Below are 25,677 nucleotides of genomic sequence, written 5' to 3'. Positions count from 1 at the left end.
ACTGTTCCCGAGTCTGTACAATCTTTGAAGATGACCACCAATGCATCCACTATTTCTCGGGCCACTTCCTTAAGTACTCTGGTATATAGATTATCAGGCTCTGGGGATTTACCGGCCTTCAATCCCATCAGTTTCGCCAACACCATTTTTCCACTCATACTCATAGATCATAGAATACATGCAATGCAGAAGGAGGCTATTCAGCCCATCGGGTATGCACTACCCCCTCTGGAAGAGCACCCTAACCTACCCCATCCCCATGACCCTACCTAACCATTGGACACTAAGGGAAATTTAGATGGCCAATCCTACTAACCTGCACATCTTTGGACTGTGGGAGGAAACTGTAGCATCCGGAGGAAACCCATGTGGACACAGGGAGAATGTGCAGATTCCACACAGTCACCCGAGGTTGGAATCCAACCCAGGTCCCTGGTGCTGTGGGGTAGCAGTGCTAACCACTGTGCCACCATGCTGCGCGACTAATTTGAAGTACCCAATCCTCTTTTTCCAATTAAGGAGCAATTTAGCGTGGCCAATCCACCTACCTTGCACAGCTTTGGGTTGTGGGGGTGAGACCCGCGCGGACACAGGGAGAATGTGTAAATTCCACACAGACAGTAACCCGGGGCCGGGATCGAACCCGGGTCTTCGGTGCCGGGAGGCAGCAGTGCTAACCACTGTGCCGCTTCCTTAAGAATTGTACTATGTAGATTATTAGGCTCTGTGGATTTATTGGCTTTCAATCCCATCAGTTTCCCCAACACCATTTTTCCACTCATATTGATCTACTTCAGTTCCTCCCTCTCACTAAATTCTGTGTTGCCCAACATTCCTGGTAACTTCTTTATGTCCTCCTTTGTGAAGACAGAACAAAAGTATGTATTTAGTTGGTCAGCCATTTCGTTCCCCATTATAAATTCCCCTGTTTCTGCCTGTAAGGGTCCTACATTTGTCTTCCACCAATCTTTTTCTCTTCACATACCTTTAGAAACTTTGACTCAGTTTTTATGTTCCCCGCAAACTCACTCTCATACTCTACTTTCCCTTTCTTAATCCCTTTGTTTTACTTTGCTGAATTCTAAACTGCTCCCAATCCTCAAGTCTGCTGTTTTCTTGGTCAATTTGTATGCTACTTCGTTGGATCCAATACTATCTCTAATTTCCCCTTGTAAGCCATGGATTGACCACCTTTCCTGTTTTATTTTTGTGCCAGGCAGGAATAAACAACTGTTGCAGTTCACCCATGCGCTCCTTGAATGTTTGCATTGCCTTTCCACCGTCATCCCTTTCAGTAACATTTCCCAATCTTTCATAGCTAACTTGCGCCTCATGTCATCGTAGTTACCTTTATTAAAATTCAGAATCCTAATCTCAGAGTTAACAACGTCACTCTCCATCTTGATAAAAATATTCCATCCTGTTATGGTTGCTCATCCCCAAAGGGTCTTGCAAAACTAGATTTTCAATGATTCCTTTCTCATTGCACAATAAGCAGTCTAGGATGGCCTGTACTCTAATTGGCTCCTCGATATTATTGTGACTAATTTGATTTGCCCAGTCCATACGCAGATTAAAATCACCCACAATTATAGATGTTCCTTTATCGCATGCATCTCTAATTTACTGTTTAATGCCAACATCACCACTAACGTTTGGGGGTCTAGATATAACCCCTACTAATGTTGTTTTCTCCTTGATGTTTCTTAGCTCTACCCGTACAGATCCCACATTGTCGGAGCTAATATCCTTCCTCACTATTGCGTTAATTTTCTTTTTAATCAGCAATGCAACGTCACCACATTTTTCTTTTTGCCTGTCCTTCCTAAATCCTGAATACCCCTGGATCCAAACCTTGATCACCCTGCAGCCATGTCTCTGTAATCCTGACTATATCCTACGCATTTACATTTATTTGCGCAATTAATTCATCCACTTTATTGTGAATGCGTTAAGGCACAAAGCTGTTAGGCTTGTCTTTGTAACTTAAGTTGTCTCGTTCCCACTATTTTTCACTGTGGCCCTGTTTGAATCTGGCCCTTCGTTTCTTTGCCTATCACTTTCCTTATTCCCCTTTCTGTCTTTTGTTTCTGTCCTTGATTCCCTCTCCTCTGACTCCTTGCATAGGTTCCCATCTCCCTGCCATTTTAGTTTAAACTTTCTCTGCCAATCTGGTAAATGCTCCCCCGAGGACATAAGTTCCAGTCTTGCCCAGGTGTAATCCTTCCACTCTGTACTGATCCCACCTCCACCCAGAACCAGCCCCATTGCCCCAGGAATCTGAAACCCTCCTCCCCACACCATCTCTTCAACCATGTATTCATCCAATGTATTATGCTATTACTACTCTGACTATCACGTGGCACTGGCAGTAATCATGAGATCACTACCTTGAGGTTCCACTTCTCAACTTTCTTCTTAACTCCCTATATTCAGCTTTTAGGATCTCATCCCTTTTTTTTACCTTTATCGTTTGTACCAATCTGCACCATGACCACTGGCTCTTCACTCTCCCCCTCCAAAATATCCTGTAACCGCTCTGAGACATTCTCATCCTTGACCTTAACACCTGGGAGGCAAAATACCATCCTGGAGTCTCTTTTCCGGCCACAGAAACACCTATATATTCCCCTTACAACTGAATCCCATATAACTATTGCATTCCTACTCATTTTACTGCAGCAGAACCAACCGTAATGCAACGGATTTGGCTGTTGTTGCTTTCCCCTGAGAGGTCATTCCCCTTAACCGTATTCAAAGCTGCATATGCGTTTTGCAGGGGAATGGCTCTAGTAGATGCCTGCACAGCCTGTCTCACATTTTTGCTCTGCCTTTTGATCACCCATTCCCTTCCTGTGTGTGGAGTCTGAGCCTACAGTGTGACCACTCTGTATAGTGCTGGTGGCTCGCACTCCGAGGGGGACAAGGGGGTGAGTGCCCTCCCTACAAGTGCCGAGGATGGTCCTTCATCGGAGACGGGTGTCGGGGGACTTGGGCTGGGCTGGAGGGGCTCAGGTTGGGGGTCTTTCCTGGGATGGGGGTCGTTTAGATGGTTTTCCCATCTGCAACGTTAAAACCTATAAACTGTCTCCCAGCATGTCAATATGTCAAGGACCAGGTTCTCTGGCTGAGTGCTGTCCCCACACCTGATTTTTATGGGAAGTTCTTCAGGAAAAAGAGACAGCCTCTTTTAAAAAAAAAAAATGCGGTTAGAAAGACAAGTTGCTCAAGAGAGTAAGTACTTCAGATTAAATTAACCCCAGTAGAACTATATAAATAAACAACGGTAATCCTTCCTTTGAAATTACCTGGACCTGTCAATGAACACGCTTTTGAAAGGCAATGGTCCTGTGTTATTGAATGTAAACAATGCCTTTCAAAGATCTAGGCATGTACACAGGCTTGAAAGAGATAAAGAGAGTGCCAGGGTGGCACAGTGGTTAGCACTGCTGCCTTACAGCGGCGAGGAACCGGGTTCCATCCCAGCCCTGTGTCACTGTCCATGTGGAGTTTCCGCATTCACTCCGTGTCTGTGGGGGTCTCACCCCCACAAACCCAAAGATGTGCAGGGTAGGTAGATTGGACACACTTAAGTTGCTCCTTAATTGGGAAAAAAAAAGAATTGGGTGCTCTAAATTTATGTCAAAAAAAGATAAAGGGCAATGAAATTGGCTGAAAAAAGCACTTCAAAGGTTTCACCACATTAAAGGAAAGACTTGCCTTCATTTCACCGATCGTTCATTTTTTATTGCTGACAGACAGTTTAAAGGTTTTACGGTTGCAGATGGAAATATTTTCACTTTATTCTCACTGATCTTTCATTTCATCATGCTGACAGACAGTTTAAAGGGTTTAAAAGCTTCAGATGGAAAGACCATCCAAACAACCCCCACTCCAGGAAAGACTTCCGACCTGAGCCCTCCAGCCCAGTTCAAGCACCGCCAACCCCCACCTCCGCTGAAGGATCCCCTAGGCACCCTTGAGACAAGTGTAGAGAGGGTACTCACACCCTTGCCTCCTCTGTGGAGTGCAAGATGTCAGGTTGGCCCAGCCAAAGGGCGGGGTACCCTTGAAAAATGGTGTCGCGAGCTCCGAGGTGTGGGAGCTGTGAGCGGGTTTAGGCCCCACCCCCTCGAGGCCAACATAAAGCCCAATCCTGTCGGGGAAAAATAATTCTTAATGCCATGGATGGCACATCAGCATCGCTCCTGCCGCCAGCGGGAATCAATCCAGTTTTCCTGCTGGTGGGAGCAATCTGTCTATAAACTGCCGAATCACACCCTATACGATTGAAATCTCGTACTTGTTTAGCCAGTGGAGTGAAGAAGATGAGATTGCAGATTATGAATGCAACAAAGAATGGATGGAGGAATGTCAAGATGGAATACAGCTTCGTGTCTGGTATGAGAGGATGTCTAGTGCTACTGCTGAGGAGAAGAGGCGGGTAAGTAGGTGCTTTAAATCGGATTAATTTACCTCTCACCTTACTGGACATTTGTCATTGGCATACAACATTCCATATTTAAATGTGAGAAAAGAAGCATTGATTTGTGAAAATTATCTTAATTTTAGTTTATATTTTTATTCACTAAATGATGTAATTGGATGGGAGTCGTGATGGGAAATTTTAACTTCCCCAACATTGAATGGGACTCATGTAGTGTTGGAGGCGTAAATGGAGAAGAATTTGTAAGGAGCATCCAGGAGAGTTTTTTAGAGCAGTATGTAAATAGTCCAACTCGGGAAGGGGCCATACTGGACCTGGTATTGGGGAATGATCCCGGTCAGGTGGTTGAAGGTTCAGTCGGTGATTACTTTGGGAACAGCGATCACAATTCCGTAAGTTTTAGAATACTCATGGACAAAGACGAGAGTGGTCCTAAAGGAAGAGTGCTAAATTGGGGAAAGGCCAACTATACCAAAATTCGGCAGGAGCTAGGGTATGTGGATTGGGAGCAACTGTTTAAGAGTAAATCCACATTTGAACTGTGGGAGTCTTTTAAGGAAAGGTTGATTAGAGTACAGGACAGACATGTCCCTGTGAAAATGAGGGATAGAAATGGCAAGATATGGGGACCATGGATGACGGGTGGAATTGTGAGACTAGCTAAGATGAAAAAGGAAGCATACATAAGATCTAGGCGACTGAAAACTGATGAAACTTTGGAGGAATATCGGGAAAGTAGGACAAATCTCAAACGCGCAATAAAGAGGGCTAAAAGGGGTCATGGAATATCTTTGGCTAGCAGGGTTAAGGAAAATCCCAAAGCCTTTTATTCGTATATAAGGAGCAAGAGAGTAACGCGAGAAAGGATTGGCCCACTCAAAGACAAAAGTGGAATCAGAGGAAATGGGTGAGATTCTTAATGAGTACTTTGCATCGATATTCACCAAGGAGAGGGACATGACCGATGTTGAGGCTAGGGATGGATGTTTAAATACTCTAGGTCAAGTCGGCATAAGGAAGGGGGAAGATATGGATATTCTAAAAGGCATTAAGGTGGCCAAGTCCCCAGGTTCGGATGGGATCTATCCCAGGTTACTGAGGGAAGCGAGGGACGAAATAGCTGGGGCCTTAACAGATATCTTTGCAGCATCCTTGAGCACGGGTGAGGTCCCGGAGGACTGGAGAATTGCTAATGTTGTCCCTTTGTTTAAGAAAGGTAGCAGGGATAATCCAGGGATTTACAGAACTGTGAGCTTGACGTCAGTGGTAGGCAAACTGTTGGAGAAGATACTGAGCGATAGGATCTATTCACATTTGGAAGAAAATAGACTGATCAGTGATAGGCAGCATGGTTTTGTGCAGGGAAGGTCATGTCTTACAAACCTAATAGAATTCTTTGAAGAAGTGACAAAGTTAATTGATGAGGGAAGGGCTGTAGATGTCATGTACATGGACTTCAGTAAGGCGTTTGAAAAAGTTTCCCATGGCAGGTTGATGGAAAAAGTGAATTCTTTTGGGGTTCAGGGTGTACCAGCTAGATGGATAAAGAACTGGCTGGGCAACAGGAGGCAGAGAATAATGGTGGAAGGGAGTGTCTCAAAATGGAGAAAGGTGACTAGTGGTGTTCCACAGGGATCCGTGCTGGGACCACTGTTGTTTGTGATATGCATAAATGATCTGGACGAAGGTATAGGTGGTCTGATTAGCAAGTTTGCAGATGATACTAAGATTGGTGGAGTTGCAGATAGCGAGGAGGACTGTCAGAGAATACAGCAAAATATAGGTAGATTGGAGAGTTGGGCAGAGAAATGGCAGATGGAGTTCAATTCAGGCAAATGCGAGGTGATGCATTTTGGAAGATCTAATTCAAGAGCGGACTATATGGTCAATGGAAGAGTCCTGGGGAAAATTGATGTACAGAGAGATCTGGGAGTTCAGGTCCATTGTACCCTGAAGGTGGCAACGCAGGTCGATAGAGTGGTCAAGAAGGCATACAGCATGCTTGCCTTCATCGGACGGGGTATTGAGTACAAGAGTCGGCAGGTCTTGTTACAGTTGTATAGGACTTTGGTTAGGCCACATTTGAAATACTGCGTGCAGTTCTGGTCGTCACATTACCAGAAGGATGTGGATGCTTTAGAGAGGGTGCAGAGGAGGTTCACCAGGATGTTGCCTGGTATGGAGGGTGCTAGCTATGAAGAATGGTTGAGTAGATTAGGATTGTTTTCGTTGGAAAGACGGAGGTTGAGGGGGGACCTGATTGAGGTCTACAAAATTATGAGCGGTATGGGCAGGGTGGATAGCAACAATCTTTTTCCAAGAGTGGAGGTGTCGATTACAAGGGGTCATGATTTCAAGGTGAGAGGGGGAAAGTTTAAGGGAGATGTGCGTGGAAAGTTTTTATCGCAGAGGTTGGTGGGTGCCTGGAACACTTTGCCAGCGGAGGTGGTAGAGGCGGGCACGATAGCATCATTTAAGATGCATCTAGACAGATACATGAACGGGTGGGGAACAGAGGGAAGTAGATCCTTGGAAAATAGGCGACAGGTTTAGATAAAGGATCTGGATCGGCGCAGGCTGGGAGTGCCGAAGGGCCTGTTCCTGTGCTGTAATTTTCTTTGTTCTTTCTAACAGCATATACCGCTCAATGTGCTTTCTGCAGGAGTAGGCAAAAGGTAGCATGTTTTTTCCAAGGATGACTTGGTTGATGACTTGATACATTTTATTTATTTGAAATGAAATCAAATGAGAATGGAATGAAAATCGCTTATTGTCACAAGCAGGCTTCAAATGAAGTTACTGTGAAAAGCCCCTAGTCGCCACATTCCGGCGCCTCTTCGAGGAGGCTGGTATGGGATTTGAGCCTGTGCTGCTGGCCTGCCTTCGTCTGCTTTAAAAGCCAGCTATTTAGCCCTGTGCTAAACCCAGCCCCAGCTAATTCTTTACTTATTTGTTTCATTTATTTGTGACAAATTTGTTTCAATTTCTGTGCAAGAGATAGTCTTGTGCACATAATTTTGTTTGCTTTTTGATATTGTGCAGGAGAGATGTATTTTCCTTCTACCGGCCACGAACATAGCCATGGCCTCCATTGTGTCTGGAGGAACAACATATGATGTTTTAAAGCCTGGAACTTGTAATAACTAATTTGTTTGTGCTTTGTGACAGATGCATATGTTTGTTGCACGTTACTGTGACCTGTTGAATGTGGAGATATCCTGTGATGGATGCCACAAAATAGCTCCCTGGCATCGTTACCGGTGTCTTCAGTGTCCTGACATGGATCTCTGCAAAACATGCTTCCTCGGTAAGAACTTGGTTCTGATGTGAAGTGAAAATGGCTTGACTTCTGTATGTTGCCATTCAAGACTTTGAACAGGTGGAGTTTAGACTTGTTACACCACCCTAGGCTAGTGCGTGGTCAATTCCAGCCCCACATGCCTCGGAGTCACAATAGAAGTGAATTAAAAATTCCCGGGATCTTTGGCCCTTGACTGCCCAATAATTACACTCACCAGGTTTGTAAGTTGAAACACAATAACAGTTTATTTATAATAAGATTAATGGTGAAATACGCAGCAGATACAATTGGTTAAATATTAATAAGTACCTAACCCCTACTGTAACCTGCCCCATCCCCCTCCCCAGAGCTCCTAGAGATGAAGAGGAAGAAAGAGTATGCTTCTGACAGTTGTTAGGTGATTGATACAATGAAAATCAGGCTGAATATGGAAGGTTCAGAGAGGAAGTGAAAAAGCAAATAAGAGAAGCAAAGAGAGATTGTGACAAGAGATTGGCAGCTAATATAAGATGTAAGCCCAACGTTTTCTGTAGGCTTATAAAAGTAAAAGGAGTGGGCCTAAAAGGGGATTTACACATGGAGTAGAGCTGAAGTACTAAATGGATACTTTGCACCTGTCTTTACGTAGGGAGAAGGTGCCACCCAGGTCACAGTGAAAGAGGAATGAATTAATACACTAGAAGGATTTAAAATTGATAAGGAGAAGGTATGAGATAGGGTGTCTACAACTAAAATTGCTAAGGCATCAGGACAGGATGAGATGCATCCAAGGACACTGAGGAAAGTGAGAGTGGAAATTGCAGAGGCACTGGCCAAAATTTTCCAATCTTTTTGGATTCAGGGGTAGTGTCAGAAGGCTGGAGAATTACAGATGTTCAAAAAAAGATGTGAAGGTAAGCCTGGCAATTAGAGGTCAGTTAGTTTAACTGTAGTAGTGGGGAATCTTCTCGTAACGGTAATTTGGGGTAAAATTAATAGCATTTTGATAAATGTGGGTTAATGAAGGAAAATGAGCAGAGACTTGTTAAAGGAAAATTATGTTTAACAAACAGTTTTTTTGAAGAGATAAGAGAGAGGGTTGATAAGGGCAATGCTGTTGATGTGGTGTACATGGACTTCCAAAAGGCATTTGATAGTGTCACACAGCAGACCTGTGAGCACAGTTATAGCTCATGGAATAAAAGGAACCATAGTAACATCGATACAAAACTGGATAGGTGACAGAAAACAGAGATAGTTAATGGATGATTTTTTCGACTGGAGGAAGGTTTATAGTGCAGTTCCCCAAGGATCAGTGTAGGTACACTAGCTCGTTCAGATATATATTAATGGCCAAGACCTTGATCTACAGGGCACAATGACAAGATTTGCGGTGGGCATGAAACTGGAAAGCACTGGGAGCTATGAAGAGGATAGTATAGAACTTCAAAAAGACATCGACAATGTAGTGGAATGGGTACACAAGTGGCAGGTAAAATTCAATCAGAAACGTGAAGTGATTTATTTTGGTAGGAAGAACATGGAGGGATAATATAAAATATCAGACACAAGTTAAAGTGGGTGGAGGATCAGAAGAAACTGTCTGTCTATGTGCATAAGTCATTGAACTTGAAAGGACAGGTTGAGAAAGCAGTTAGTAAAATATACAGTATCCTAGGCTTTATTAATAGGGACTTCGAGTACAAGAGCAATAAAACACTGATTGAGCCCCTACTGTAGTATTGTGCCCAGTTCTGGGCATCATACTTCAGGAAGGATGTTGAAGGCATTAGAGAGAGTGCAGAAAATAATCACGAGAGTGGTTCCAGGGATTTGGAAATTCAGTTACAAAGTTATATTGGAGAAGTTGAGACTGCTTGTCTTGAGAAGGGACGATTGGGAGGAGACTTCATTGAGGTATCCAAAATCATGAGGGGCCTCGATAGAGTAGAGAGGAGAAAAAAACTGTTCCCACTGGTGGAAGAATTGGTGCGTGGGCATAGATTTAAGGTAATTGGCAAAAGAACCTATAGCAATATGAAGAAAACATTTTCACACTGTGAGCGGTTAGGATCTGGAATACACTGCCACAGAGTGTAATATAGCCAAGTTCAGTTGAAGCATTCAAAAGGGAACTAGCTCGTTATCTGAAAAGGAATAATATGCAGGATTAAAATTTTTTTTTAGAGTACCTAATTCAATCTTTCCAATTAAGGGGGAATTTAGCGTGGTCAATCTATCTACCCTGCTCATCTTTGGGTTGTGGGGGCGGATCCCCCACAAACACTGGGAGAATGTGCAAACTCCACATGGACAGTGACCCAGAGCCAGGATCAAACCTGGGACCTCGGCACCGTGAGGCAGCAGTGCTAGCCACCGTGTTGCCCAATATGTAGGATTATGGGAGAAATGGCACAAATTGAATTGCTTATCGGAGAGCTGGTGCAGACACAATGGTCCAAATGGCCTCTTTCCATTCTATAACAGTTCTGTGAAATAATAGCATCTACCTCATTGATCTCTAATGTCATACCTAGTCCGCATCTCATATTATGAACATTAAGTTAATACACAAACAAGCTGTTAAGAGGGCTGCTGAAAATCATGTGACTTTTGGCATTTAGACTATTGTATAGACTGTAACGAATACCTAACTAAATATGGACAAAGGCGAGGGTATCTCACAGCTATTTGTGGAATTCATAAATCTTATTTTGCAATGGGCCAAAGGCTAAAGAATGTGAGGAGAGGGTGGTGAATTTGTAGAACTCGCTGCCCCATAGTGCGGTGGAATCTGAGTCATTAAATGGTTTCAAGAAGGAAATAGATATATTTCTGATTTTAAAAGAAAAGCTTAAAGGGATATGGGGAACAGGTAGGGACCAGGAAGAGATCAGCCATGATCTGATTATACGACGGAGCAGGCTCGAAGGGCTGAATTACTTATTTCTGCTCTTAATTCCTATGTTCCTATGGAGTTTCCAGACTGCCTGTCTCCATGTTTCATACCGGACAAAAGTGAAGATTGAAATTATAACTATGGCCACTGTAAACATCCCATTCATTCACAGTGGCCTACCCGATCCAAGCCAGACTGGGTGGGACTCAGAATGTTAACCCAGCGGTCTTGTGATCAAAATTGTTTCAGAAACTGCATCTTTTTTACTCCAGGACCCAGCAGAACCATCAGTTGCCTGCTAGTCTGAGAACCAGACTCTGAAACTAAGTAATAATAATCTTTATTATTGTCACAAGTAGGCTTATATTAACACTGCAGTGAAGTTACTGTGACAATCGCCTAGTCACCATACTCCGGCGCCTGTTCGGGTACAAAGAGGGAGAATTCAGAATATCCAATTCACCTAAAACACACCTTTCGGGACTTGTGGGAGGAAACCCACGCACACATGGAGAATGTGCAGAATCCGCACAGACGGTGACCCAAGCCGGGAATCGAACCCGGGACCCTGGCGCTATGAAGCAACAGTGCGAACCACTGTGCTACCGTGCTCTCATCAAGCACTTAGTATGTTCCAGTTTCAAAGTTCACCTGAAAACCAACTTCCTTGGGAGTGTGAATTGTCAGAGTAATTGGTTGTCAGCAGATTTAATCTCAGTGTAACATTCCTGAAGGCCAGTGGTAATTGCATCATTTCATTTTGTGATTGCGATTTTATTCTTCAGGTGGAGTGATGCCTGAACATCACGAAGATTATCACAAAATGGTGAACATGGAGTATGCATGTGATCACTGTCAAGGGCTGATCATCGGTCGCAGGATCAACTGTAATGTATGTGATGACTTTGACCTCTGCTATGGATGCTATTCTGCAAAGAAGTACCCTGACAGGTAACCAAGGCAGTGATATATAATTAAACTGTAATGTTCTTGTCGGATGACCTGATTTATTACAAGAACACGTTTAGCTAAAGCTATAAATGATTTATTAACATTAACTGTGGGTAAACTATATACAAGACAACAGATGAATAACAGTAAAATCATGCACAAGCAACCTTCAGCTTCCTCCAGCCATTCGGAGGTCAGCTGACTCTATATTCACTTAGATACTAGTGAGACTCCTAGTGGTTAATCAGTGAATTACAACAGAACCATGATATCACTACATCCCCTTTCCTTTGAAAGAATAAATGAATACATTATCATTAGTATACTTACATGTGATATCATGAGCCTATATATACATACACAAGAACAACAAGCCTAGTATGTACAAATAGTCCGAATCTACAACTTGAGTCGATCAGGTTTTGTTTTGACTCCGGTTGATCTTCTCAAGTTTTGACTTTGCCGCTCAGAACTTGTAGATTCAATGTTCTCCGTGACATTCTCATGCGCAGTAACTGCTGAACTATCTGACACTGCAGCTGCGTTGATTCTGACGTAGATTCGTCATTCATCATGTTGTTGTGAAAGTCTTCTCTGGTTTTCAAGAGTGCACGACGATTTATTCTTAAAACCAACCTTCCTCTGTCTGTACATTGTAGGAATGAGGTGCTATTTCTTCAAGTACATTGGCTTTTCTCGACAAATTGCCTGAATCTTCTATTCTCACAATGTCATTACTACTCCGAGGTGGTAAAGTTTTAGACACATGGAGGGATAATATAAAATATCAGACACTCTGTCATAGAACTGCTTTTGTTTCTCTTTAATGTTTTGCATTTCCTGCAGTAACACTGCATTCTCCTCTTCCAAATAGGGAAGTGTGGTACGCAACCTTCTATTCATGAGTAACTCTGCTGGCAATCTACTATGTGACAATGGTGATGCTCTGTAATTCAATAGTGCGAGATATGGATCAGATGGGCTGTCCACTGCGTTCTTCAACAATTGCTTAACAAATGTATACGTTTTTTCGGCTTTTCCGTTGGCCTGAGGATATAACCGACACTAAATCAGACGTGACTGCGAAGTGTTACCACTCCACAGCTAAAACAAGGACCGTTATCGCTCACGACGACTTGCGGAATTCCGTATCTAGCAAAAATTGACTTGGCATGCAGTATTACACTACTTGCCGTTATGCTTGACAGTAGAGCCATTTCGGGAGAATTTGAAAAATAGTCTACGATCATTCCAGCTGCCGATCCCGGCCTGAACCCGGTGCCGCGGGGTCACGCATGCGCAGGTGGGTCGGCCCCAACTATGGCATGCGCAGTGGCCTTCTTCCCCGCGGCAGCTCTAACGGCAAATGGCGCAGGGCTACAGGAGCCAGCGCGGAGGAAAGGAGGCTGGGGGGCAGAGAGGCCGGCCTGCCGATTGGTGGGCCCCAATCACGGGCCAGACCACTACGGAGGCCCCCCCTGGGGTCGGACACCCCCTCCCCCCCCCCACATCGACCGCACCCAGACCCTTCAACGCCGAGGTCCCACCAGCCCACAGCAGGTTAGAACAGCGCCGGCGGGACTCGGCTTTTTGTTGACGGCCGCTCGTCCCGGAGAATCGGCGTGCCGGCCCGGGCCGGAGAGTCGGTGTCGCACCGACGGCGCCGATTCTCCGCATTGCGGAGAATTGTGTCCCGGTGGCGTGGCCAGATTTGCACGCCACCGTGCCGGCGGGGGCTCGGAGAATTCCACCCCAGATATTTGCATAGGTTCTCTTGTTTGCTTGCAACAATGAGTTTGGCATGTGTCACAACAACTGACCATCCTGTCGATATCCTGGTTTATAACTGGCCAGAAACAAAGTCACGAGCTTTCCATTTACATAGAACATAGAACAGTACAGCACAGAACAGGCCCTTGGGCCCTCGATGTTGTGCCGAGCATTGTCCGAAACGAAGATCAAGCTATCCCACTCCCTGTCATTCTGGTGTGCTCCATGTGCCTCTCCAATAACCACTTGAAAGTTCCTAAAGTGTCCAACTCCACTATCACAGCAGGCAGTCCATTCCACACCCTAACCACTCTCTGAGTAAAGAACCTACCTCGGACATCCCTCCTATCTCTCCCACCCTGTATCTTATAGTTATGCACCCTTGTAACAGCTACATCCACCCGAGGAAATAGTCTCTGAACGCCCACTCTATCTATCCCCCTCATTATCTTATAAACTTCTATTAAGTCGCCTCTCATCCTCCTCCGCTCCAAAGAGAAAAGCCCTAGCTCCCTCAACCTTTCCTCATAAGACCTATCCTGCAAACCAGGCGGCATCTCCTTTGCACCCTTTCCAATGCTTCCACTTCCTTCCTATAGTGAGGTGACCAGAACTGCACACACTACTCCAAATGTGGTCTCACCAGGGTCATGTATAGTTGCAGCATAACCCCGCGGCTCTTAAACCCAAGCCCCTGTTAATAAACGCTAACACACTATAAGCCTTCTTCACGGCTCTATCCACTTGAGTGGCAACCTTCAGAGGTCTGTGGACATGAACCCCAAGAGCTCTCTGTTCCTCCACATTCCTCAGAACCCTGCCGTTGACCCTGTAATCCGCATTCAAATTTTTTCTACCAAAATGAATCACCTCGCACTTATCAGGGTTAAACTCCATCTGCCATTTTTCGGCCCAGCTCTGCATCCTATCAATGTCTATTTGCAGCCGACAACAACCCTCCACCTCATCCACTACTCCACCAATCTTGGTGTCATCAGCAAATTTACTGACCCACCCTTCAGCCCCCTCCTCCAAGTCATTGATAAAAATCACAAATAGCAGAGGACCCAGCACTGATCCCTGTGGTACACCGCTGGTAACTGGTCTCCAGTCTGAACATTTTCCATCCACCACCACCCTCTGTCTTCTATGTGATAGCCAGTTACTTATCCAATTGGCCAAATTTACCTCTATCCCACACCTCCTCACTTTCTTCATGAGCCGACCATGGTGAACCTTATCAAAAGCCATTTTTCAATCCCAGGATGTCCTTCGTGTATCCTCTTTAGTACATCCTTGCGAAAAGATTGAGGTATGACTATAGTGCTCAAACGAAGGACATTAATGATACGGAGTTCAGTTTTTATATTGTGAAACTGAGTTCAGATTTTATACATTGACCCCTGGGCCAGTGTGAGTTGATGTTCCTCATCACCTCTTGAAGAGCTTGATCTTTCCTGGTCTCTTGGATCTCACGTAGTTTCGCATCTGATACTGGTAGCAGTGTGGAAATAGGATTGACATGCAGATCTACATGGTCAGCAATTTCACTACTAATACTTTGTATCGGCGCTCTCAATAATGCATCTGGTAAGAACAAATATTTGCCTGGCGTGTAGATGAGATTGAAGTCATAGCGTTGTAACTTCATCTTCAACCTCTGAATGCGTGGAGACATCTGGCTGAGATTTTTTTTGATCATGTTAACCAAAGGACGATGATCTGTCTCAACTGTGAAATTGGAAGCCCATAAACATAGTCGTGGAATTTCTCCAAGCCTACAACTAAGCCCAGGCATTCTTTTTCGATTTGAGCGAACCTCTGCTCTGTTGTCGTCGTGGATCGAGATGCAGACGTGACTGGTTTCCAATCGTCATGCTCGAGTTGCAGAAGAACTGCTCCCAGACCATATTTGGACGCGTCTGTTGACACTTTAATCTGCTTAGACGGGTCAAAAAATGTGCAAACTGGCGTGGTGGTTAGTGAAGTCTTGAGCTTCTTCCACTCTTGCTCATGTTGTTCAGTCCAAGTGAAATCCATTGACTTGTGCAGGAGATCATGTAGATGTGTTGTTTTTACTGACCGGTTTGGAATGAATTTCCCTCTTAAATTGATGATACCATTCACTCTTAAGATGGCTTTCTTGTCTTGTGGTTTTGACATGTTGAGAACTGTCAGGTTCAATGCCATGCGATGAGAGCTTCTCACCGAGGAATGTGACCTCAGTTACTCCAAATTGTCACTTTTGCTTGTTGAGCTTTCGTCCGTTTCTCCTGACGCTTGTTAGAGCATTAAGCAACCTCGTATTGTGCTCGTCTATGATTGAGCCCCAAACAATGATATCACCCACGTACACTCGTACACCTGCAATGCCTTCGATTATGTGCTCCAGGGCATGGTGCAACATTTCTGATACCGAAATTATGCCAAACGCCATTCTCGGAAAGCAGTACCGTCCAAATGGCGTATTAAACGTGCAGTTTTTTGTACTTTTTTCCTCTAGCTTTAGTTGCCAGAAACTCTGAGATGCGTCAAGTTTCGTAAAGAATTATGTATCAGCAATCTCAGATATGATTTCCTCACACTTTGGTATTTGGTAATGTTCTCTTTTGATATTCTTGTTAAGATCTTTAGGATACATGCATATGCAAATATTGTCATACTTTTTTTTACACAAACCATGGAGTTTACCTAGTCGGTAGGTTCTTCTATTTTTCTGATTACTTTTAATTTGGTCATTCTGTCCAGCTCCTTTTTGAGGTGATCCTGAAGAGGTGAAAGTACTCTTCTTGGTGCAGTATCACGGGTTTTGCATCCTCTTTGAGTTGTATCTTGAGGTGAATGGTAGTGTACCAAAACCTGTGAACACATTTGCTGTTAATGTTCTCAGAATCATTGGAGTGTTGATCCAATCCGTTGTGGACGCTATATACCAACTGCACTAGACCTAATTCTTCACAGGATTGATCACCTAATAATGAATCCATGCCCTCGGATACAATACAGAATGGGACGGAATAAACTGTGTTCTCACCACCACAATCCGGTCACAAGCACCGTAACATTTAATGCTTGAACCATTATAATCTCTCGGAGATATTTTGTGATTTCTTCTTATCGGCTGAATTTTTAGTTTTTTATATCAGTCATGCTGATTAAATTGGCTTTGTCACCACTGCCTACCTTCAATTGAACCGCTGTACCGTTCGCTTCAGGTGGCAGCAGCCATTTGTCCTCATCAACCGCATTTTGTTTAAATGGAGTATCAGAGAATATCAAATGCAGAGCGTGGTGGGTGCCTGGAATGCGCTGCCAGAGGATGCAGTGGAAGCTGGCACATTAGCAACATTTAAGTGGCATCTTGATGGATACACGAATAGAGAGGAAATAGAGCGATATGGACCGAGTAAGGGCAGAAGGTTTTTTTTTAGTTACAGCATCATGATCGGCACGGGCTTGGAGGGCCGAAGGGCCTGTTCCTCTGCTGTACGTTTCGTTGTTCTTCTTTGTTCTCTAAAACTTTCCAAATGCTGGTCACTGCCTTAGTTTGTGCCTTTGACCACATCTTTTACACAGAAATACTTCTTCCTGATCTTTAACCTGTTTGTTGGTATGCGAGAACTGCAGGCACTTCCCGCCTTTTTTTTTTCAAGTTTCCCACCTTTTTGGAAAAAGGGCACCAATTGGAGTTTTCTCCTCCAAGAAGATGCCGCCATTACTGAGAAACATTTTAGAATGCTGTGCTGCTATCTTGTGAGCCTGACAAATCTTAACTGTTAGTCCAAAGACAGCTCCGATTCCCTCCGGAACTGTTCCCTCAGCTTATTTTCATTCACACCAAACACAATCTGGTCCCGAATCATTGATGATTCCACCGCAGAAAAATAACACTTTTAACTTTAAATCAGTGATGAAATGATCTATGGACTCTCCTATCTTCTGTAAACGTGATCTAAACACATAACATTCATAAATTTAATTCTTTCTGGGGCTGCAATGGGCATCGAATTGCTTGTTGAAATTTTTACTATTTTCATCGTTTGCAAATTTAAACGTATTAAACACAGCAATTGCTTCGGGCCTGCTGTTGTTAGGAGCATTGCTACCTTGCGTGAATCTGATTGATCTTCTAAATTTACTGCAGTAAGAAACAGATTAAATTGTTGTTTAAACACTTGCCAGTTGCTGCCCACATTACCATGAAAGCTGAGACTCTTTAATGGCTTCAACGACTCCATGCTGTTAATTCCGCAGTCTGCAAAATCTTAAAATCGTTGTTGCAGCCATTCTCAGTGTTTAGCACCATCCAAACCTGATACCATGTAATGTTCTTGTCAAATGGCCTGATTTATTACAAGAACACTTGTAGCTAAAGCTATAAACAAATTATTAACATTAACTGTGGGTAAACTATATACAAGACAACAGATGAATAACAACAAAATCTTGCACAAGCAACCTATGTCTTCAGTCTGGCGTCAGCTAACTCTACATTCACTTATTTATTCGTGACATTCCTCATGGTCAGTCGGTGAATTACAACACAACTATGATACCACTACATAAACTACCCCATACCTGGCATTGGAATTGAGGGCTGCACTGTTGGGAACATGAATTTAGACTGTCAGCAATGACTTGCATTAATTTAGAGCCTTCAATGTAATAAAATGCCTCAATGTCTCAGAGGAAAGTTATCAAATAAAATTTGAGATCAAGCCACAGAAGGAACAATTAGGCCAGATGACCAAAATTCCGATTGAAGAGGTAGGTTGTAAGGAGGGTCTTATAGGAGGAAAGAGAGAAGTAGAACGATTTAAGGAGGAAATTCCAGAGGTCAGGGCCAACTCAACTAAACGGCAACACTGGAATGAGGAATGCTCAAAAGAGTCCAGAATTGGCTGAAAGCAGGGTTGTGGGGGAGATAGGCAGTCTGCAAAGCGGGAGGAGGTTACAAAGATGAGGTGGGGCAAGGCCTTGGAGGGATTTTTAAACAAGGAAATCAAAGTTTTGCTTAACCAGGTGCCAGTGTAAGTCAGCAACCATAGAGGAAATAGGCGAGTGGGATTGGTGTGAGTTAGGACACAGGCATCAGAGATTTGGATTATCTCATATTTATGCAGAGTTTATAGAGCATGGGGCCAGTCAGGTGTGTGTTGGAATAGTCGAGTATAGAGGTTAAAAAAAGATGGATAGGCTTTTCAGCAGCTGATAACCTGAGACAAGGGTGACATTGGATGTTAAGGAGGTGAGAATAGGTGGTCTTAATGAGGGTGCAGGTATGTGAGAGGAAGTTCATGCTTTTAAAGTAAACTTTATTAATTGTTGTTTGAGTTTTGCTATTTTCATTCCCCTTACCCTCTGCAAACTTGCTGCTATCTGTGTACTCTTTATGAACAGATGTATCCTCTTTAAAAACATCCCACTGAGTTTGCAGCAAGTTTGATTAATGATATCGTTCCCTCTGTCAATGCTGGGCCCCTATGGGAATGAAGTTCATGAAAATATTATTCCATCTGCTCATGTGATTAGCTGCCAAAACTGTGCCCTTGAATGTTGCTTTCAGCACTTGTGACTTGGAGAGCCTCTTCTTAATTCACTTGACTAATTGACTTACTGGGAAATACTTCCTATTGTTTCAAACATAAGTTTCCCCATATGGTTCCCCCACCTGTGATGCACCCTTGCGTATATTGATCAGCGGGAAGCTGAATCCAGCAGATTAAATTGCTTGAAGGTGGATTGTATTGGCTTTTTTCTGTTTCGTGCCAATAGATATGTCTTGTGTCTCTGTCTTGTTTATTTTGCACTGCCGTAATTCCACTAGTTGGGGGCAAAGCATACTGTCATGCAATAAAAAAAATTCTACCGCTCAGGTTCAGTTGTAAATCGCACTGTGTTCCTTCGTGGTATTTGCAACTCTTGTGGACTACAATAAGTTGTGTAGTGAATTTGATTGTTTCTTGTACTAAGACTGGTTTCGAGCTCTTCCAATTTTTTTATTTATTTTTTTATTGCAGCCATTTGCCAACGCACAGCATAACAGTGTTCCCTATGGTGACAATTCGGATCAGTGACCGCCACCGGCTCATCCAGCCCTACATCCACAACTATACCTGGCTGCTCTTCAGCGCGCTGGCACTGTACACTGCTGACGTCGTAACAGAACCAAACCCTGCTGAGGAGGAGCTAGACTCCCATGTACGCACACAAGCTGAGGCATTGGAAGCTCGCTGCACTGAGCTCATCACTGAGTATCTACTCAAAGCACATCAAGGAAAAAGTCAGTCATGTGAATGACGCACGTTCTTTACTTTGTCTATAAATGTACAAGGACGTTAAAAGTTTGTCTAAAACGGTCATTGATTTTATGTTGCTTGTTTTAGCCTGTATATTATCCTTTTAATATGTTGACCTTTCACCTTCACCCTGAATCTGAACTCGGCTCAGATTAAAGGGGAACTCCTCCCCCTTTCTCCAGGATCGCCTCAGAAATTATTCTGGCAGTCTACCAAAGAAACGGTCTCTCGGGTGTGTGAGCCTTTCCTGCAACGCATCCTCTGTTTCAAAATTAAGTTGTCGATCTTGTTCAGCCACTTCACAGAGGTTGTTAGTTCGGTAAATAGAAGATTCAAAGTTTGTGCAGCGAGGAACGGAACTTCCAAGGTGTGGGGTAAATTGGAGAAAGGACAAGATGGGCGGCATGGTGGCAGGCACAGTGATTAGCGCTGCTGCCTCACAGCACCACAGACCCAGGTTCAATTCTGGCCTTGGGTGACTGTGTGGAGTTTGCATGTTCTCCCCGTGTCTGTGGGTTTCCTCCGGGTGCTCTGGTTTCCTCTCACAGTCCAAAGAAGCCCACAGTTCCTCTCACCTGAGGAAGGAGCAGCGCTCCGAAAGCTAGTGACATCGAAACAAACCTGTTGGACTTCAACCTGGTGTTGTAAGATTTCTTACTGTGCTCACCCCAGTCCAACGCCGGCATCTCCACATCATGTCCAAAGATGTGCAGCTTAGGTGGATTTGCCACGCTAAATTGCCCTTAGTGTCCAGGGATGTACAGGTTAGGTGGGGTTACGGGGATAGTGCAGGGAGTGGGCCTAGGTAGGGTACTCTTTCAGAGGGTCGGTGCACTCAATGAGCCAAATGGCCTCATTCTGCACTGTAGGAATTCTATGTTTCTATATGTATTGTGAGCCCTTTATACTAACAGTGGACAGCGACTGACTCAGTGCAGCTCTTCATGTTGGGTTCCACTCGATTGGCACCAGCCTTCCATCCAGCTAGAAACCGAGTGACTTATAATGTGAATTATTCTGTCTTTCACTCTACTGGCAACACTCATCTGAGGAAAAAGATCAGTGATGCAAGCCCCCACTGATTGACCTGAGCACATGATAAGGGTTGACATTCCAGTGGAGTACCAAGCGAGTGCTGCATTGCTGAGGTAGTGTCTTTTTGATGTGACATTAAGCAGCCTGTTGATCAGTGGAATCATGGAGATGTGAAAGGTGTGTGGGCTTCCAAGAAGAACGTACATACACTAAACCGCTGTGTTGTAGAGAGAATCTGATCAGCTGTAAAAGAATAGAAATATAACAAAGGAAAAGAGATGCTTCCATTTGTGAAAGGGGTCCAGAACTAGGGGTCATAAACACAATAGTCACTAATAAATCCAATAAGGAGTCCAGAAAAGCTTCATTATGGTTGGAATGTTGAACTTGTTACCAAATAGGGGCTGGTTTAGCACAGGACTAATTAGCCAGCTTTTAAAGCAGAGCAAGGCAGGCCAGCAGCACGGTTCAATTCCCGTACCAGCCTCCCCGAACAGGGGCCAGAAGTGGCGACTAGGGGCTTTTCAAAGTAATTTCATTTGAAGCCTACTTGTGACAATAAGCGATTTTCATTTCATTTCATTTTTTCAAATGGAGAAATTGAGGCAAATAACATGGATGAATTTAAGTGGAAACTATCATATTGTTACTGCACAGATGGTGGCTGGCCTGTGTGCTTCCAGCATCTGCAGCTTTTCTTTTGCTCCTTTCCTTAAAAAAAAAGTAATAATGTTTGTTAAATTTATTTTGGTCTAGGTCTAAAGAATTCTGCAGTGCTTTCTTTGCTCTCCAACGTGTCGGCTGAGAATGACAAGGCTGTAGCTGGTACCTCAGCAGACGCTACAGAAACAATACATTCCACAACTGAACAAAGCACCAGTAACCAACAGCAAACCCAGGCTCATTCTACTCACCTGGATACATCTGATGTAAATAATCTAATTATTGCTATCATTGGTTTCAATTTGATGTGCTTCATTCAAAGCAGTTGTATGCCAGAATTATACTACTGGTCTTTGATCTTCTGCGGCCACTGTCCTAAACTAGACCATATGGATCTGATCGCAATCTCTTTTGTCTATGTTTAAGCCAGTTAGTGGAATGATTGTGGGGTTCCTTCAGTAAAGGTCCTGCTGATGCAGCTTGGTGAGCCAAAGCTGCCTGTGGATTGTGGCGGATGAGCAGGGCTTTAACGGCCATAGGATGGCTGCTGTGGATAGCTAGCTGATGTAGCTCCGAAGAGGAGGCAAACGGCCGTGTAGTCTGGTATGACCTCTGAATGGACATCATCTCCTGAGCGTTATTTGATAACTGCCACTGGATTTAAAGAAGACCAATGGTCCAGGCTTCATAGTCAGCAATGATGTGATGGTATGCACTTCTGATCGTGAAGAAAGTTGTCCACAAAGATGTGGCGATTTCTGTGGCATAGATTTCCCTTTTCCCATTGTTTCTTGTTTCTAGTATCTGCTCCAGGGGATCATCTCCATTTAGCAACAGTGATTTCATCAAGCAAGGTTAGCAGCCAATTAGAAAGAAGAATTTCCACTGACACAAACCAGGATGTAAAAACCACTGATTTCCGTCATTTTCTTTTGTCCATTTTCAGACAACAAAATGGGGATTAAGGTACAGGCTGAAATGCTCATAAACTCATGCTCATTAAAAAACCTGAAGTTTTTAAATATAATGGAGAAATTTGATGTTCCACAAATATAAATTAGGTTTTTAGGGTCAGGATGTGACATTAATTATGAACTTAACAAGATGCGAAATATTTGAGGGTTTTTACATCAAGAATAGTGTAAAATTGGAAGTTTATGTCTACTCAAGTGATTTCAGAAAATTTCCTTCTGTGGGAACTCAACAGTATAACATGTAGAGGAACAGGAAATCACTTACAACAACTTGTTGATTTACACATTGACTGCATATGTGTGGGCATCAGATGTTTCTGTCAGTTTCACAGTTCTCATGTCAGTGAATGTAGCTGATTGTGACAAAGGTAAACTATCTTCCTTGTTCTCCTTCACCTATCTGCAACCTTTGACATTCTTGTCCCAATGCCTCTCCACCACTGCCCAGGGGACTAGCCTCACACACGCCTAGTTTTATTTCTAACTAACCAGTTGCAGCCAGGAAGTCACCTGCCATGGCTTTTCTTCCCACTGCTGCACAAATACTTTTAATGTTCCCCATGGATCGACACTTAACCCTCTCCTGCTTCTCATCCACGTGCTGTCCCTTGACCACATCATCTAAAACCACAGTCACAGTGGGCGACACAGTAGCACAGTGGCTGGCACTGTTGCTTCACAGCTCCAGGGTCCCAGGTTCGATTCCCGGCTTGGGTCATTGTTGTGCGGAGTCTGCACGTTCTCCCCGAGTCTGCGCGGGTTTCCTCCGGGTACTCTGATGTCCACAGATGTCCAGAGATGTGGCGGTTAGGTGGATTAGCCATGCTAAAATTGCCCTTAGTGTCCAAAAAGGTTCGGTGGGGTTACGGGGATAGGGTGGAGGTGTGGGGCTGGATGGGGTTCTCTTTCCATGAGCCAGTGCGGACCCGATGGGTCTCCATCTGCACTGTAAATTCTATGATGATTCCACAAGAATGCTGATGACACCCAACTGTACCTTAGCACCACCTCCCTACTATCTCTAAACGCTCAGATTGCATATTTGATATCCAGTACTGGAGGAGCAGAAATTCTCCCCAACTATGTATCGGCCAGACAGAAGCCATTGTCGCAGCTATAAATTATTGTCTCTTGTCACTGACTCCATCCCTTTCACTGGCAACAGTTTGAGGCTAACCAGACTGTACACAACTTTGGTATTGTATTTGACCTCGAGATGCATTTCTACCAAATAGCTGTACTGTTACTAAGATAGCTTATTTCCACTTCTGAACCATCACCCACTTCTACCTTGGGATGAGATGCCACACAAAAGGCTCATGGAGTTTCTGGTAATGTATTGGCAAGGATAGAGGATTCGTTAACGGACAGGAAGCAAAGAATAGGGGTGAATGGGGCATTTTCAAGTTGGTAGACTGTGACTAATGGAGTGCCGCAAGGCATAAACTATTTGTAATCTATATTGGTGACTTGGACAAAGAGACCGCAAGTAATATGATGCAAAGCCAGGTGGGAATATTAGCTATGAGGAGGACGCAAAGAAGCCGCAGAGATATATTCGGGTTAATGAATGGGCAACAAGGTGACAAATGGAGTATAATGTGGGAAAGTGTGAGGTTATTTACTTTGGTTGTAAGAATTGAAAAGCAGAATATTTTTAAAAAGACACAAAACTTGTGAATGTTGATGTTCAGTGAGACTTATGTGTACTCGACAAGGAGTCCAAAATTTGTATAAAGGCAGAGCAAGCAATTAGGAAGGCAAATGGCATGTTGGCCTTTATTGGCAGGAGATTGGAGCACAGGGATAAATAAGTCTTACTACAATTGTGCAGGACCTTGCTAAGACCTCATTTGGAATATTGTTTGCAGGCAGCATATTCAGGATAAGGGACCGACCGTTTAGGATTGAGACAAGGAGAAATTCTTTGGAATTCTCTACCCCAACAAGTTTTGGATATGCTGTCATTGAATACATTTAAAGCTGTAATAGACAGATTTTGGACATCCCAGGGAATCGAGGAATATAAGGAGTGGGCAAGAAATGGAGTAGAAGCCCAAGATCAGCCATTATCGTATTGAATAGTGCAGGCTCAATGTGCCTTATGGTCTTCTCCTTCTGTTCCTTATGTTTCTTTTCAGGAGCCAATGCTCCTTCACTCATCAGTTTAAATCTCACCAAAGCATCGTACTTACTAAATTTAGAATACAAAAATGTTTGTAAACATTGTATTAATAGTTAGGTACTTTCTCAAACTATGTTTGGATAATGTCTTTTTGTAGCAAAGTAGAAGCTGACACTTGCTGATCATCTTTTTGTCCTCTTTAGGAATCCACTCCTGCCGATGACCAGAAATCAGTTTTATCTGATACACAGGAAGCTCTTCAGTGCAGTCGTGAGAAAATTCAAAAGAAGGTAGAGTCACCTGAGGTGTCGTTTAAGTTCAGAGACCAGGGGGATGATTTCCCGCCGTCGGCAGGAACAGTGACATTTGTTACGGGCCAGGGTTTAGAGAACCCCAAAGTGTATCATGGAGTTCACCTGATCCGTAACTTTGAATAGATTTTGATTATGGGGAGCACAAGGGCCCACTTTACAGGTGTGGTGCAACAGAGAGCTAAAACTATTTTTAAACAAAAAAACAATGTTTATTCTATGAATCCCATTAACGTTTTTAAACACGCACAGTAGACATCTTAGCAACCATCAACTAAAATACTCCCCCCAAAGAATACAGTGCCCTATAATTAACCTTTAATCTTTCCTTACAACATCCATAAGACAAATACCCTCTTTAACACAGAGATCAGATTTAAATTCTCTACTGAGAGCAGTTATCACTTTGAAATCACCCAAATGAACACTCTTGAACTTGTAAAGATCTCCATGCACATCTGCTGGCTTTCATTGCAGCTCTTCACTCTCAAAACAAAACTAAAACTCACAGACACACACTAGCTTTTGTTCAAAGCGAAAGTAAAACAGGCAGACAGCCCCCTCCACCCAGACTCTGATATCACTGCAGCAATTTGACAAGCACCCATTTCTTAAAGGTACATCCACTACAACCATTTGATAAACACCCATTTCTTAAGGGTACTCTCACATGACACATGGGCACGAAATCTCCCGAGAATTCTCGCTGGCGAAACCTCATTTCCCTATATCCGACACCCCTCGTCCCAGAAACGGCAAGAACCTCATTTTAATCGATTTACATAAATGTTAGCCTCATTACTGAGCCCCCCCCCCGTTACAGGTCTCTCTAACCGCCCCCCCAAACTGAATATTCAAACGTCGCCGACATGAACGTCCCAATGAGGGAAATAGTGATTTGAGGTCGGGGGTGTGAGAGCCCC

At 43.7% G+C, this 25,677-nt stretch overlaps 1 protein-coding gene across 4 annotated transcripts in view; it reads left to right on the top strand.

Moving 5' to 3' along the window:
- The window catches only part of zzef1 (zinc finger, ZZ-type with EF hand domain 1), a 348,514-nt gene that overhangs the window by 192,917 nt on the left and 129,920 nt on the right, over positions 1–25,677 (top strand). For all 4 annotated transcript variants that reach the window (XM_072469157.1, XM_072469156.1, XM_072469159.1 and 1 more), the window contains exons 30-35: positions 4,312–4,444; positions 7,616–7,754; positions 11,412–11,577; positions 19,368–19,630; positions 21,438–21,610; positions 24,647–24,733. In XM_072469157.1, coding sequence (XP_072325258.1) covers positions 4,312–4,444; positions 7,616–7,754; positions 11,412–11,577; positions 19,368–19,630; positions 21,438–21,610; positions 24,647–24,733 — 961 coding nt within the window. The remainder of the gene's footprint in view (positions 1–4,311; positions 4,445–7,615; positions 7,755–11,411; positions 11,578–19,367; positions 19,631–21,437; positions 21,611–24,646; positions 24,734–25,677) is intronic.

The sequence above is a fragment of the Scyliorhinus torazame genome, chromosome 12 (genome assembly GCF_047496885.1).
Source record: "Scyliorhinus torazame isolate Kashiwa2021f chromosome 12, sScyTor2.1, whole genome shotgun sequence".
In the NCBI taxonomy this organism is placed as follows: Eukaryota; Metazoa; Chordata; class Chondrichthyes; order Carcharhiniformes; family Scyliorhinidae; genus Scyliorhinus; species Scyliorhinus torazame.
This window is presented reverse-complemented; position numbering and strand designations above follow the sequence as displayed.